This window comes from Babylonia areolata, chromosome 27 (genome assembly GCF_041734735.1).
Source record: "Babylonia areolata isolate BAREFJ2019XMU chromosome 27, ASM4173473v1, whole genome shotgun sequence".
Taxonomy (NCBI): domain Eukaryota; kingdom Metazoa; phylum Mollusca; class Gastropoda; order Neogastropoda; family Buccinidae; genus Babylonia; species Babylonia areolata.
The window spans coordinates 34,811,007-34,826,323 of record NC_134902.1 but is presented as its reverse complement, the minus strand read 5'-3'; the positions used below and the strand labels follow the sequence as shown (position 1 = coordinate 34,826,323).

General features: G+C 42.0%; 1 protein-coding gene across 2 annotated transcripts in view; it reads right to left on the bottom strand.

Moving 5' to 3' along the window:
- Positions 1-15,317, bottom strand: part of LOC143301256 (sodium- and chloride-dependent glycine transporter 1-like) — a 71,287-nt gene that overhangs the window by 11,023 nt on the left and 44,947 nt on the right. For both annotated transcript variants that reach the window (XM_076615402.1, XM_076615403.1), the window contains 3 exons: positions 13,848-13,926; positions 11,119-11,251; positions 7,799-7,933 (listed from right to left, as the gene is read on the bottom strand). In XM_076615402.1, coding sequence (XP_076471517.1) covers positions 7,799-7,933; positions 11,119-11,251; positions 13,848-13,926 — 347 coding nt within the window. The remainder of the gene's footprint in view (positions 1-7,798; positions 7,934-11,118; positions 11,252-13,847; positions 13,927-15,317) is intronic.

The following is a 15,317-nucleotide window of genomic DNA, read 5'->3' as shown; positions in this document are numbered from 1 at the left end:
AGAACAGAGTAGAACAGAGCAGAGCAGCGTCGAACAGAGCAGAGCAGAACAGTGCAGAGCTGCGCAGAACAGAGCAGCGTAGAAGAGAGCAGAGCAGCGTAGAACAGAGCAGCATAAAACAGAGCAGAGTAGAACAGAGCAGCGTAGAGCAGAGTACAGTAGAACAGAGCAGAGCAGAGCAGTGTAGAGCAGAGTACAGTAGACTAGAACAGAGCAGAGCAGCGTAGAGCAGAGCAGAGTAGACTAGAACAGAACAGAGCAGCGTAGAGCAGAGTAGACTAGAACAGAGCAGAGCAGCGTGGAGCAGAGTAGACTAGAACAGAGCAGAGCAGCGTAGAGCAGAGTACAGTAGACTAGAACAGAACAGAGCAGCGTAGAGCAGAGTACAGTAGACTAGAACAGAGCAGAGCAGCGTAGAGCAGAGTAGACTAGAACAGAGCAGAGCAGCGTAGAGCAGAGTAGAGTAGACTAGAACAGAACAGAGCAGCGTAGAGTAGACTAGAACAGAACAGAGCAGCGTAGAGCAGAGTAGACTAGAACAGAACAGAGCAGCGTAGAGCAGAGTAGACTAGAACAGAACAGAGCAGCGTAGAGCAGAGTACAGTAGACTAGAACAGAACAGAGCAGCGTAGAGCAGAGTACAGTAGACTAGAACAGAACAGAGCAGCGTAGAGCAGAGTACAGTAGACTAGAACAGAGCAGAGCAGTGTAGAGCAGAGCAGAGCAGACTAGAACAGAGCAGATCAGCGTAGAGCAGAGTAGACTAGAACAGAACAGAGCAGCGTAGAGCAGAGTACAGTAGACTAGAACAGAGCAGAGCAGTGTACAGCAGAGCAGAGGAGAGCAGAGTTCAGCAGAGGAGTAGAGAGTTGTTGCTGTTGTTGTCAACGGCTGCTATGGTGGGAGGATATATGGGTCACCGACACGATTTGACTTCTTGAAACTGAATCTGAAAAGTAATGTTGGTAGTGTTGTTGTTTTTGTTACTATTGTTGCTGATGCTGATGATGATATTGTTGTACCTGTTGCAGTGTTGCTGTTGTTCTTTTTGTAGTTATTTTCAAACACACACACACACACACACTCCTTCACTACCACCAACCCACTTCCCTCCCCCCCCCCCATCTCCCCGCCCCCAAAACCACCCAACACACGAACAAACACAAGTTTCAAGTTTTAATTATCCTTTCACTCCTACTGGAGTATGGAGGATTACTGCAAAATAATCTTTTCATGCCCAGAACAAACATTTCCAAATGCACAACAATGTCACATAAAAGTTGAGAAAACACAAAAGTCTTTTAACTCCAAATGTATTGCTAGGCAACATTTGCAAATCTAATCATCTTACAGCTAAAATGACGTTTTTGCCTCCTCTGAGCATATTACAAAAATTAAAAACCGATTTTGGAGACAAATATTTTATTTTTTTGGAACATATCTATTTCGTAACAGATCATAATTGGGACATTCCATTATAAAATAAAACTCATCACATGCATGCAAAGAGGATAAAATTCCAAACACTGGAACCAAAAACAGAAGGAAAATCAGAATGGCATTACAACATCAGGCTTCCTACGGCAAGTCACTGACACTTTCTCGCCGCTCCTTTGTCACTATGGATACTAAAGGGAAGGGATTAACAACAACAACAACAACAACAACAACAACTACAACAAAAAACCAATACCGTTAACGAGGAATGTTCAAATGGCTGACAGCTTTTATTCCCCAATATCGTAGACAGCACTTGCAACTTTGGTATGTTCGACCTGTCTCATAATGAGCCGGCCACTTTTCGTTATATTTTTCTTGTGTGGGTTTTTTATTTAATCTTTTTGTTTGTTTGTCTGTCTGTTCCTCAGTACGTTTCATTGGATAAAACTGAATTTGAGTGTGAGTGTGGCAGATTGGGTGTGTGTGTAGGGTTGTTGTGTGGCTGCGTGTGTGTGTGTGTGTGTGTGTGTGTGTGTGTGTGTGTGTAAGCGAGCGAGAGAATGAATATATTGGTAGTTTGGGGTAGGGTTTAAAAGCAAAAAGTGAAAAAATAATCTGCAGAAAGACAATAAACAGAATTCACCAAATGAAGTGAGATTCATTTACACAATATGAAACATATCAGAGAGAGTTTTTCCCTTGTCAATCTATACCCATGCTGTTTACTTTTGTTATATAGCTCTCTCTCTCTCTCCCTTTCTCTCTCTCTCTCTCTCTCTCTTCCATGATGTTTCGTTGATGTGCGCATTCAATGTGTGGGAGGGGAGGAGAAAGAGTAAGAAAAGAAAAAAAACAAATCCATCAACAACAGAGAGAGGAGGAGAGAGGAGTATGAGGTGGAAGAATAGAGAGAAAGGATAAGAGAGAGTGAAAGATGGAGAGAAAGAGGGAGAAAGAAAAGAGAGAGAGAGAGAGAGAGAGAGAGAGAGAGAGAGAGAGAGAGAGAGAGAGAGAGAGATGTCTTTGGGACAAATGTCGTGACAAGAAAGTTATACAACACACACACACACACACACACACACACACACACACACACACACACACACACACTTTCTTAAACATACAAACACGCTCCTACATTTCTGAATCGGCCTTCTTTCTCCCAAACCCTCACACGCTTAGCACGTGCACGACGTGTGATTGAAAACACGAAGAGGGGGCACTTTGCATTGAAACACTTTACATTGGAACACTTTACACTGAAACACTACATTGAAACACTTTACATTGAAACACTTTACACTGAAACACTACATTGAAACACTTTACATTGAAACATTTTACATTGAAACACTACATTGAAACACTTTACATTGAAACATTTAACATGGAAACATTTTACATTGTAACACTTTGCATTGAAACACTTTACATTGAAACACTTTAAACTGAAACATTTAACATTGAAACATTTTACATTGAAACACTTTGCACTGAAACATTTAACATTGAAACACTTTACATTGAAATATATTACACTGAAACATTTACAAAGAAAAAAACAACAACCCAAAACAACAAAAACAACAACAACAAAACCACCCCGACAACAACAACCGTTTCTTATCTCAAGATTTCCCTCCTTTTCTCTCTCTCTCTGGTACGTTTGGAGAACATTGACTCCACGAGAGCTTCACCAGAAGCAGGTCAGGCTAGGATTGGTAAATCAATATAATGACGATGACTGCACTGATTAGCAATGTTGACTGTCAAACGTAATGTTGACTGTACAATCTGGATGAATGGTAATAGGGCTACTTTTTATTTTTTTTTGTAGGTGTTGTTGTCGTCATCATTGGTGGTGGCACTGGCTTGAATTAAATGCATTTTTTGTTGTTGTTTCTCCTTAAATGTGTTGAATGCGGATTGTGTCATACTGAAGAAGAAGAAGAAGAATAAGAAGAAGAAGAAGAAGAAGTTCTTTCTGCAAGAGAAAAAAAAAATTGTTGTAAAAGAAAAACAAATTGCACACACACACACACACACACACACACACACACACACACACACACACGCACAGTGTCTGCAGTTCACTGACAAAGTGAAAGTATGGTCACACGCTGGTAGCAAACTGCGGGGCGTGTGTATGTTTTACCACGAAGTGCTTGTAAAACATGACAGAATCAAACTGCAGTGAATTCAACTTTTAACTGCTTTTGGACTGAAAACATTCAGTCACTTGCAAGGGTACACAGCTTCAAGCATTTTTTGCTGAACGTTTGTTGTAAGCTCACATACAGATTAAAAACAAATACACACATACGAAAAACAGAAATACGCCGAGAAAAAAAGCCAAAATATTGTTAAAGTCGTAACAATAAACTGTCACAGCAATAAACTTTTTGTGTCAAAAATCGAAATATTGCACATATATGAGAAAGGGAAATCATTTTCGTATTGTTATGAGCGCGATCAAAACCGCTTATGACTGAACACGTTTTTAACCCATTAACGGCTAAACCTTGGTGAGATGAGATCATTGTGGCATGAATTCACAGCTTAAATTACTACATTTTCTGTAGTTTTAACTGTTGATTTTACTGAACAAAAGCAACGCTGCCCCAAGAGGAAGATGTCAAAAATGAAGTGTAGTGACTGACACCTTGACCTGCAAGCTCAGTTTGCTTCAGATGACAGCTAGCCCTTCACTGACTAGTTTACTCGACAGCAAAAGTCAAAGGGTTAATGTTTCTCATTTATTCATCTGTCTATCCATCTCTCCCTCAGTCCCCCTCTCTCTCCATATATATATATATATATATATATATATATATATATGTATGTATACAAACGTATCCTAAGCAGTCAATTCTCAGTGCCGAATACATTGTCTGTATAGGTCTGGGTTCGAATCCCGCTCTCGCCCTTTTTTCTCAGTTTAAAATGGAAAATAAAACTGAGCGTGTAGATTCGGTTGAGACAATAAATCGAGGCCATGTTTGAAACACGCACTTGGCGCACTGAGAAAAGAACCCATGGTAACAAAAATGTTGTCCTCTGACAAAATTCTTAAGACGATATCCACTATGATAAGTACACAAATATACATGCATGCACTCAAGGCCTGATTAGCGCTTTGGGTTATGCTGCTTCCACGCATCTGCCTAGCAGGTGTGGCGTAGCGTATGTGGATTTGTCCCAACGCAGTGACGCCTCCCTGAGAAATTAAAACTGAAACTCTCAATCCCGAAGCTCCGTGCTTTGAACTGAGCGCTCTGAGAACGTGCGAATATTTACCGAGCTGGCAAAATTAAAATGTTCGGCTTTTGCGGCGAGCGACGCACCATAGAAACAAACATGAGGCATCTCTGCAACAGCTTGTCTTTTTATGTGATGTGTCTCTCCTCTAAGCACCACAGCGGAAGACACTGAACCTGTCAGATCAATACCACTACTGTCTGATACCAACTGAACAGTTAATATAGGTTTTTCCTGTGGTGCGATGTGTATCTTAAAAAAAATTTTTTTTCTTTTGTTTTGTTTTGTTTCCTTTTTTTGTTTTTTTCAATCTCTGAACTTTTTCCCATTCTCATGCTGTTGCTTCCCGTTGTCATTATTGATCGGTGACAACAGTCACACAATACTCATTGGTGTTGGATGTTGTTCGTGAAGGCGGTCGCACCCCCGCCCCCCCCCCTCTCTCTCTCTTTCTCTCTCTCACTTACTCTCCATTTTTCTCTCTGTATATATATCCCTCTCTCTCCCTCTTACTCTCTGTATCTCTCTCTCTCTCTCACTTACTCTCCATCTTTCTCTCTGTATCTTTCTCACTCTCCATCTTTCTCTCTGTATCTCTCTCTCTCTCTGTCTCTCCCTCTTACTCTCTGTATCTCTCTGTATCTCTCTCTCCCTCTCTCACTTACTCTCCATCTTTCTCTCTGTATCTCTCTCACTTACTATCCATTTTCTCTCTGTATCTCTCCCTCTCTCACTTACTGTCCATCTCTCTCTCTCTCTTTCTCACTTACTCTCCATCTTTTTCTCTGTGTGTGTCTCTCTCTCTTGCTCTGTCTCACCCCCCCTCCTCCTTCTCCACACATTTTTATCTGTTTCTCGTTGTCTGATTCAGTGACTGTCTGTCTCTATCTGTATGTTTATCACTATCTCTCCCCCTCTCTCTCTCTCTCTTGTTGTGTTTCTCTCTCTTTGTCTCTCTCTCTCTCTGTCTTTCTGTCTCACCATACCTCTCTGTCTGTATGTCTATCTCATTCATCTGTCATTCTCTCCCCCCCCCACCCCACGCACCGCACCCCCGCACTCTCTCTCTCTCTCGATCGAAAGAATAAGGTCTCAAGTGCATTTGTTATCAAGTGCACCGAAAAAAAGTGCTCAAGTAATTCGGTAATCTAAAGTTTTGGTTTTTCACTTTTAGCATTCATTATCAGTTATCTCAAGGCCTGACTAAGCGCGTTGGGTTATGCTGCTGGTCAGGCATCTGCTCAACAGATGTGGTGTAGCGTGTATGGATTTGTCCGAACGCAGTGACGCCTCCTTGAGAAACTGAAACTGAAACTATCAGTTATTTTTCTTGTTAAATAAACCACCATTCCATTTTACCAAATCCAACAGCTCTTTTAGAGATAATGCAATAATCCTGTATCTTGCACTCCTGTCAACAATTTCTCTTTTAGAGATAATGCAATAATCCTGTATCTTGAACTCATGTCAACAATAGCTCTTGTAGCGATTTACAATAATCCTGTACCTTGAACTCATGTCAGCAATAGCTCTTTTAGAGATAATACAATAATCCTATATCTTGAACTCATGTCAACAATAGCTCTTTTAGAGATAATACAATAATCCTGCATCTTACACTCCTGTCAACTATAGCTATTTTTTTAGAGATATACAGTAATCCTGTATCTTAACTCCTGTCAACAATAGCTCTTTTGGAGATAATACAATAATCCTATATCATGAACTCACGTCAACAATAGCTCTTTTAAAGATAATACAATAATCCTATATCTTGAACTCATGTCAACAATAGCTCTTTTAGAGATAATACAATAATGCTATATCTTGAACTCCTGTCAACAATAGCTCTTTTAGAGATAATGCAATAATCTAGAGATGCACAGTAATCTTGTGTTTTGCATTCATGTCAACACCATGTCTTTTAAAAGACAATAAAGTATGCTTGCATCTCGAATCTTGCCCTCCTGTCAACAACAGCTCATTTAGAGATAATGCAATAATCTTGTATCCTGTACTCCTGTCAACAATAGCTCTTTCAGAGACAATGCAATAATAATCCTGTATCTTGAACTCCTGTCAACAATAGCTCTTTTAGAGATAATACAATAATCCTATATCTTGAACTCCTGTCAACAATAGCTCTTTTAGAGATAATGCAATAATCTAGAGATGTACAGTAATCTTGTGTTTTGCATTCATGTCAACACCATGTCTTTTAAAAGAAAATAAAGCATGCTTGCATCTCGAATCTTGCGCTCCTGTCAACAACAGCTCTTTCAGAGATAATACAATGATCTTGTATCCTGTACTCCTGTCAACAATAGCTCTTTTAAAGACATACAATAATCATGTATCTTGAACTCCTGACAACAATAGCTCTTTTAGAGATAATGCAATAATAATCCTGTATCTTGAACTCCTGTCAACAATTTCTCTTTTAGAGACAATGCAATAATAATCCTGTATCTTGAACTCCTGTCAACAATAGCTCTTTTAGAGATAATGCAATAATCTAGAGATGTACAGTAATCTTGTGTTTTGCATTCATGTCAACACCATGTCTTTTAAAAGAAAATAAAGTATGCTTGCATCTCGAATCTTGCGCTCCTGTCAACAACAGCTCTTTCAGAGATAATACAATGATCTTGTATCCTGTACTCCTGTCAACAATAGCTCTTTTAAAGACATACAATAATCATGTATCTTGAACTCCTGACAACAATAGCTCTTTTAGAGATAATGCAATAATAATCCTGTATCTTGAACTCCTGTCAACAATTTCTCTTTTAGAGACAATGCAATAATAATCCTGTATCTTGAACTCCTGTCAACAATAGCTCTTTTAGAGATAATACAATAATCTAGAGATATACAGTAATCTTGTATATCGCACTCATGTCAACACCATGTCTTTTAAAAAAAACAATAAGGTATGCTTGCATCTCGAATCTTCCACTCCTGTCAATAATTTCACTTTTCAGAGATTCTGCAATGATCTTGTATCCTGTACTCCTGTCAACAACAATAATCTGCCTTTCAGAGATAAGCTAAACCAAAGCATCCTTGCTACCTTGCACTCATCCTGCACTGCACTCACCCGCGGCTCCTTGAGCTTCTGGAAGTCCGGCTTGAGGTAGTACTCGATGCCCGTGGCAGAGCCCTCCAGCGTCAGGCCCCGAATGAGCAGCACGGTCAGCATCAGGTAGGGAAATGTGGCCGTGAAGTACACCACCTGTGTGTCAGTGTGGACATGGTGACAGACACCGTCAATATCAATATGTAAATAGAATTGTGCAACCAACAATCATCTACCTGAATATCTAGTCATCAGCCCCATCCACGTGTAATATACAGCTTCTGTTCAAACGTGTGTGTGTGTGTGTGTGTGTGTGTGCTGCTTGTTACAAGTGTGTGTGTGTGTGTGTGTGTGTGTGTGTGAGTGTGTATGCGTGCGTGCGTGCGTGCGCGCGCGTGCGTGCGTGCGCGCGCGCGCGCGCGCGTGTGTGTTCGTGCATGTGTGTGTGTGTGTGTGTGCATGCGTGAGTATGCACAAGTTTTTATATTGATATGCACTTGTATGCATCTTATTTCTACTGTATCTGTGTTTGTGTATGATTTTCGATATATGTTCTTATCTTGTTATGTACTATCCCCCCAATATTCCTTGTGACCCCGGTACACTTGGTAATAAAGACATATTCTATTCTATTCTATTCTATAGTATGGAGTCAAGTCAAAAGGATCTTTACTGAGGGTAAAAGAGAAAACTTGTACAGCTTTTGTTTTTCACCTTGCCCTCAGAAGAAAAAAAACAAGAAAAAAGAAAAAAAACAAGGAAATAAAAGAAAAAAAGGGAGGAGGCGTAGGAAGAGTATAACATGAAAAATCAAGCGCGATAACACACACACAAATTCTATGTGGACAAAAATATACAGAAAAATAGCAATTGAACATATACATGATGTCAACACAAATATAACATAGGAAAGCAGGATCCTTATATCATGAACAAAAATATTTTGGAAGAGAGACAGTGAGGGTGAGAGCGAGAGCGAGACGAAAGACAGACAGTGTGTGTGTGTGTGTGGGGGGGGGGGGGGGACAGGTGTGTGTGTGTGTATGTGTGTGTGTGTGTGTGTGTGTGTGTGTGTGTGTGTGTGTGGAGGGGGTATAAAATACACAACGTGCACATTAACACATATTTCTTTAGTCAATTCGGTGCATGGTTATGTGGGGTGGGAGTGTGGGCGTGGGGGGCGGAGTGAGTATGTGCGAGAGGGGGTCGGTTGAGGGAGAGGGGGCGGGAGATGGGGAGGGAAGGTGGCCGTGACGTAGACCACCCGTAGACATGGTGAGGGACAGACACCGCTCCTTGGGTTCGTGTGTGTGCGTGTGTGTGTGTGTGTTGTGTATGTGTGTGTGTGTGTGTGTGTATGTGCGTGTGTGTGTGTGTGTGTGTGTTGTGTGTGTGTGTGTGTGTGTGTGTGTGTGTGTGTGTGTGTGTGTGTGTGTGTGTGTGTGTGTGTTGTGCATGCGTGCTGATCCCGTATGGAAACAGCTCATATGTGGTTGCTCAAAATAGTATTACTAAACCCAAATGCTTCCCTCTCTCCCCACCTCTCTCTCTCCTCATCTATCTGTCTATCTTATGCACACCATTGCTTTTCTACTATCCTTTAAAATGCAGATTTTCAAGCCTTTTCTCTCTCACGCATGCACACTCGCGCAAGGAAACACAAACACAGACTGTAAGCACTCGATCTCTCCCAGGCATCTGCAATCGAATTGTGTCCCCTGTCTTATGTCTTATGTTTCAGAAATTCCACATGCCCGCTCCGGCAGTGTATTTGGAGGTGCAAGAACCAAAAGTAGGACAAATACATTAGACTAGAAACACAGGAGGAGAGAGAGAGAGAGAGAGAGAGGGGGGGGGGGGGGGGGGTGAGGGGGGGGGGGGGGTGGGGGTGATGGGGATGCAATGATTAAAAACAGAGAGAGAGAGAGAGGGAGAGAGAGAGAGATAGTCTGGTCAGAGGTGCTATTCTCATAGTGGTAACCATGCAACCCAGTACTACCCGCTGCATGTGGGGTGTAAACCCAAGGCAGAGAAGAAGAAGAAGAAGAAGCAGAAGGAGGAGGAGGAGGAGGAGGAGGAGAAGAAGAAGAAGAAGAAGGAGGAGAAGGAGGAGGAGAAGAAGAAGACGAAGAAGAAGAAGAAGAAGAAGAAGAAGAAGACGAAGAAGAAGAAGAAGAAGAAGAAGCACATGCGCGCATGTGTGATTCTAACCCGTCTTATAAAGCGCTTGGGGATATATCAATTTTAGAGAATAGGCGCTATACAAATGCACATTCTGGAGCAGTAATAGCAGTAGAAGTAGTAGCAGTAGTAGTAGAAGCAGTTGTTGCAACAGCAGATGTAGTACAACAGTAGTAGCAGTAGTAGTAGCAGAAGCAGTAGTAGTAGTAGCAGCAGCAACAAAAGTAGCAGCAGTAGCAGTAGCAGCAGTAGCAGCAGCACCAGTAGCAGTATCAGTAGTTAGTAGCATTGTATTGTATTTGTATTGTATTGCATGACATTTTTATCACAACAGATTTCTCTGAGTGAAATTCGGGCTGCAGCTCTCTCCCCAGGGAGAGTGAGTCGACACACTGAGAGTGCCAACCGATTTTTTTTTTAAGTGTGTGTGTGTGTGTGTGTGTGTGTGTGTGTGTGTGTGTGTGTGTGTGTGTGCGCGCGCGTGTGTTTTGTGTGTGTGTGTGTGTGTTTGTTTGTTTTTTTGCTGTCTGCAATTTTAGTTGTCACGGTTTTTCCACGAAGCAGCAGCAGCAGTATTTGAATCTGTATTTGTATTTCTTTTGATAACAACAGATTTCTCTGTGTGAAATTCAGGCTGCTCACCCCAGGGAGAGCGCGTCGCTACACTGCAGCGCCACCCATTTTTTTGGTATTTTTTCCTGCGTGCAATTTTATTTGTTTATCATACTGAAGGGGATTTTTTTTTTCTTCAGAATTTTGCGAGGAACAACCCTTTTGTTGCCGTTGGTTCTTTTACGTGCACCAAGTGCATGCGGGACCTCGGTTTATCGTCTCATCCGAATGACTAGCGTCCAGACCACCACTCTAGGTCTAGTGGAGGGGGAGAAAATATCGGCGACTGAGCCGTGATTCGAACCAGCGCGCTCAGATTCTCTCGCTTCCTAATCGGACGAGTTACCTCTAGGCCATCACTCCAATATAATATCACACTCTCACCTTTCTTCTTTTTCGTTGGTTGGCGGGCTGTAACTCCCACGGTTCACTCGCATGTACACGAGTCAGGCTTTTCCGTCTATCGCCGGTTTTTTAAATATATTTTTTTTTAAATCAACCCTGCAATGTAGGCAGCCATACTCCGTTTTCGGGGGGTACACTCTCACCTTTCCCAGGGACTGCACGCCTTTCATGAGCGACACGCCCACGATGGCCCAGGAGATGAAAAGACACACGGCCAGCTTCCAGTTCAGGGTACCGAAACTGTCGATGGAGTCCGACTGCTCCAAAACGTAACGTCTGTCACATGGACACCATCACAATCAGAATCAGCATCAGAAAAGAACGTAACGTCTGTCACATGCACACCATCACAATCAGAATCAGCATCAGCATAAGAAAAGTACGTAACGTTTGACTCATGCTTACCACCACAATCAGAATAAGCATCAGAAAAAAACGTAACGTCTGTCACATGGACACCAACACAATCAGAATCAGCAAAGAACGTAACGTCTGTCACATGCGCAACACCACAATCAGAATCAGCATCAGAAAAGTACGTAACGTCTGACTCATGCTCACCACCACAATCAGAATCAGCATCAGAAAAGAACGTAACGTCTGTCACATGCACACCATCACAATCAGAGTCAGCATCAGAAAAGAACGTAACGTCTGTCACATGCACAATACCACAATCAGAATCAGCATCAGAAAAGTACGTAACGTCTGTCACATGCACACTACCACAATCAGAATCAGCATCAGAAAAAAACGTAACGTCTGTCACATGCACACAATCACAATCAGAATCAGCATCAGAAAAGAACGTAACGTCTGTCACATGCTCACCACCACAATCAGAATCAGCATCAGAATTTGTCTCGTCTTTGATGTGTGTTAGGTTGAATAATTACGTGCGCTTTCAGTTTCAGTTTCAAAGAGGCAAGTCTCAGAAGCGCGCGTGGTGGACTGACCAATATACGCTAACCACATCTACAGTGAAAAAACAAACAAACAAACAACAGGAGTAGATGCCCGACATTCGCATACACCCAACGCGCTGGTAAGGCCTTGACCTCACATAGTGATGATTGACTGTGTGTGTGTGGACATTTGGTTCACTGCTCGCTGTGTTCGTTGTTAGGTACGCTCTTTTAACTCACTCAGTACGGCCAGTCCTCTCTTCTCCTCCATACAGACCCCTCGGATGTCCAGTGGGTGTCTCAATGACCCAACCTTTAGCTTCCGTCGTCAGAACGGTGATATTCTTTGTCAACATTCACCTCTTCAGTAATAGAGCGTTCCGCTTGCAATATTTTGATGATGGTAATTGGGATGAAACGCTGTTAACGTCGTCTCTTTCGCCGTTCGTTTGGAGAGAGTTAAAACGTCTGTACAGGAATTGTGTGTATTGGGGTTTCTGACGCAGTAAGAATTGCAAACACGAGCGGGAGCTGAGCACAGCGTTTCTGTGGTCTGGGTTATGAGAAGGTCGAGCACCTGCTTTTTTCTATTTCATTTATCTATTTATTTATTTATTTATTTATTCATTTTTTACAGTAGATGTAGCATCGCTTATATGGATCAGTTTGGAAGTTCAGTGGACGCTTTAGCATTCGTTGGACGTGAGGGGAACACCACAATGAATAAATGAATGAATAAAATTAATGATCACAATGTCCTTTTAAAATGTTTGTCACGATGACATACATTCATCGTTCGCACGCTTTGCGTTGCACATAAATGCATTTGTATTAATGACACGATGAGATAAATTCATCGCTTGCATGCTTCACGTTGTATAGTAATGCATCTGTTTAAATGACAAAATACAACACACGCATACATAAACACACTCGAGAGAGAGAGAGAGAGTGAGGGAGAGAAAGAGAAAGAGAGAGAGAGAAAGAGAGAGAGAGAGAGAGGGAGAGGGAGAGAGAGAGAGAAAAAGAGAGAGAGAGAGAGAGAGAGAGGGAGTGAAAGAGAAAGACGGAGGGAGAGGGAGTGAGAGAGAGAGAGGGAGAGAGAAGGAGAGAGAAAGGCAGAAGGAAAGAAGAAAAAGAAAGAAAGAAAGAAAGAAAAGAAAATAAGACAGAACAATACAACAACAACAACAAAATAAAGGAAGATAGACAAAAAGAATTAAAAAAAAAGAAACTGAAAGATCTCAAAATAAAAATAAATGATAGAAAGAAAGAAAATCAAAAGAGAGGATGAAAGAAAGGAAGGAAGGAAGGAACGAAAGAAGAATAAAAGACAGAATGAAAAAAGAAAGAAGGGACCAACTGACTTGCAGTACTCCTCAGCAGCAGTGCTGGTTTTCTCCGCTGGAAGGAAGGAAGGAAGGAAGGAAGGAAGGAAGGAATAAAAGACAGAAGAAAGACAACAACAGAAAGGGCACACTGACTTGCAGTACTTCTCAGCAGCAGTGCTGGTTTTCTCCGCTGGAAGGAAGGAAGGAAGGAAGGAAGGAAAGAAAGAAGGAATAAAAAACAGAAGAAAGACAACAACAGAAAGGGCACACTGACTTGTAGTACTCCTCAGCAGCAGTGCTGGTTTTCTGCGCTGGAAGGAAGGAAAGAAGGAAGGAGGGAAGGAAGAAAGGAAGGAAGAAAAGAAGGAACGAAAGAAAGAAAAAAAAGACAGAATATAAAAAGAAAGAAAGCACCTACTGACTTGTAGTACTCCTCGGCAGCAGTGCTGGTTTTCTCCGCTGGAAGGAAGGAAGGAAGGAAGGAAGGAAGGAAAGAAGGTAAAAGACAAGAAAGACAACAACAGAAAGGGCACACTGACTTGTAGTACTTCTCAGCAGCAGTGCTGAATTTCTCCGCTGGAAGGAAGAAAAGAATAAAAGACAGAAGACAGACAACAACAGAAAGGGCACACTGACTTGTAGTACTCCTCGGCAGCAGTGCTGGTTTTCTGCGCCACGTTCAGCGCCGTGCTGACCGCGTGCACCAAGGTGTCCTCTGCACAGCCAGTCAGTCAGCGTTACTGTGTTGTGTTGGGTTGGGTTGTACTGTGTTATGTTGGGTTGGGTTGGGTTGGGTTGGGTTGTACTGTGTTATGTTGTGTTGGGTTGGGTTTGCGTGGGGTTGGGTTGTACTGTCTTATGTTGTGTTGGGTTGGGTTTGCGTGGGGTTGGGTTGTACTGTGTTATGTTGTGTTGTGTTGGGTTTGGTTGTGTTGGGTTGTACTGTGTTATGTTGTGTTGGGTTGGGTTGGGTTGGGTTGTACTGTGTTACGTTGTGTTGTGTTGGGTTGGGTTGTACTGTGTTGTGTTGGGTTGGGTTGTACTGTGTTATGTTGTGTTGTGTTGGGTTGGGTTGGGTTGGGTTGTACTATGTTATGTTGTGTTGTGTTGTGTTGGGTTGGGTTGTACTGTGTTATGTTGTGTTGCGTTGTGTTGGGTTGGGTTGTACTGTGTTGTGTTGTGTTGGTTTGTACTGTGTTGTGTTGTGTTGGTTTGTACTGTGTTGTACTATGCTGTGTTGTGTTGCGTTGCGTTGTGTTATGTTGTGTTTGGTTGGGTTGGGTTGGGTTCGGTTGTATTGTGTTGTACTGTGTTGTGTTGGTTTGGGTTTGGTTTGGTTGGGTTGTTTCACGGTACTGTGTTGTGTTGTGCTGTACTGCGTTCGGTTGTGTTGTAGTCTTGTGTTGTGTAGTACTGTGTCGTGTTGTGTTGTGCTGTAGTCTTGTGTTGTATGGTACTGTGTTGTGCTGGACTGTGTTGTGTTGCGTAGCGTTGTGTTTTACTGTGTTGTGTAGCGTTGTGTTGTACTGTGTTGTGCTATGTTGTGTTGGTTTGGGTTGCACTGTGTTGCGTTGTGTTGTACTGTGTCGTGTTGTACCGTGTTGTGTTGTATTGTACTGCGTTGTGTTGTGTTGTACCGTGTTGTGTCATACTGTTTTGTGTTGAGGTGTGGTGCGTTGTGACGTGTTGTATTGCGTTGTGTTGTGTTGTACTGTACTGCACTCCGTTGTGTTGTACTGTGTTGCATTGCATTGTATTACACTGACTTGTAATGTGTTGTATTGTATTGTACTGTATTGAACTGCATTGCCTTGCATCGTACTGTGTTGTATTGCATTTTATGGTAGTGTATTGTACTGTGTTGCATTATACTGTACTGTGTTATATTGTGTTGTACTGCTTTGTATTCTACTGTACCGTAGTTGTACTGCGCTGTATTCTACTGCATTGTATTGTATTGAAATGTAATGTAGTGTAGTGTAATGTAGTGTAATGTACTATGTTGTGTTATACTGTATCGTAACTTATCACAATACTCTGCATTGTATTGCATTGTCTTTTGGTGTGTTGTGTTTCGTGGTGACAAGTCATGTCATATTATGTTAT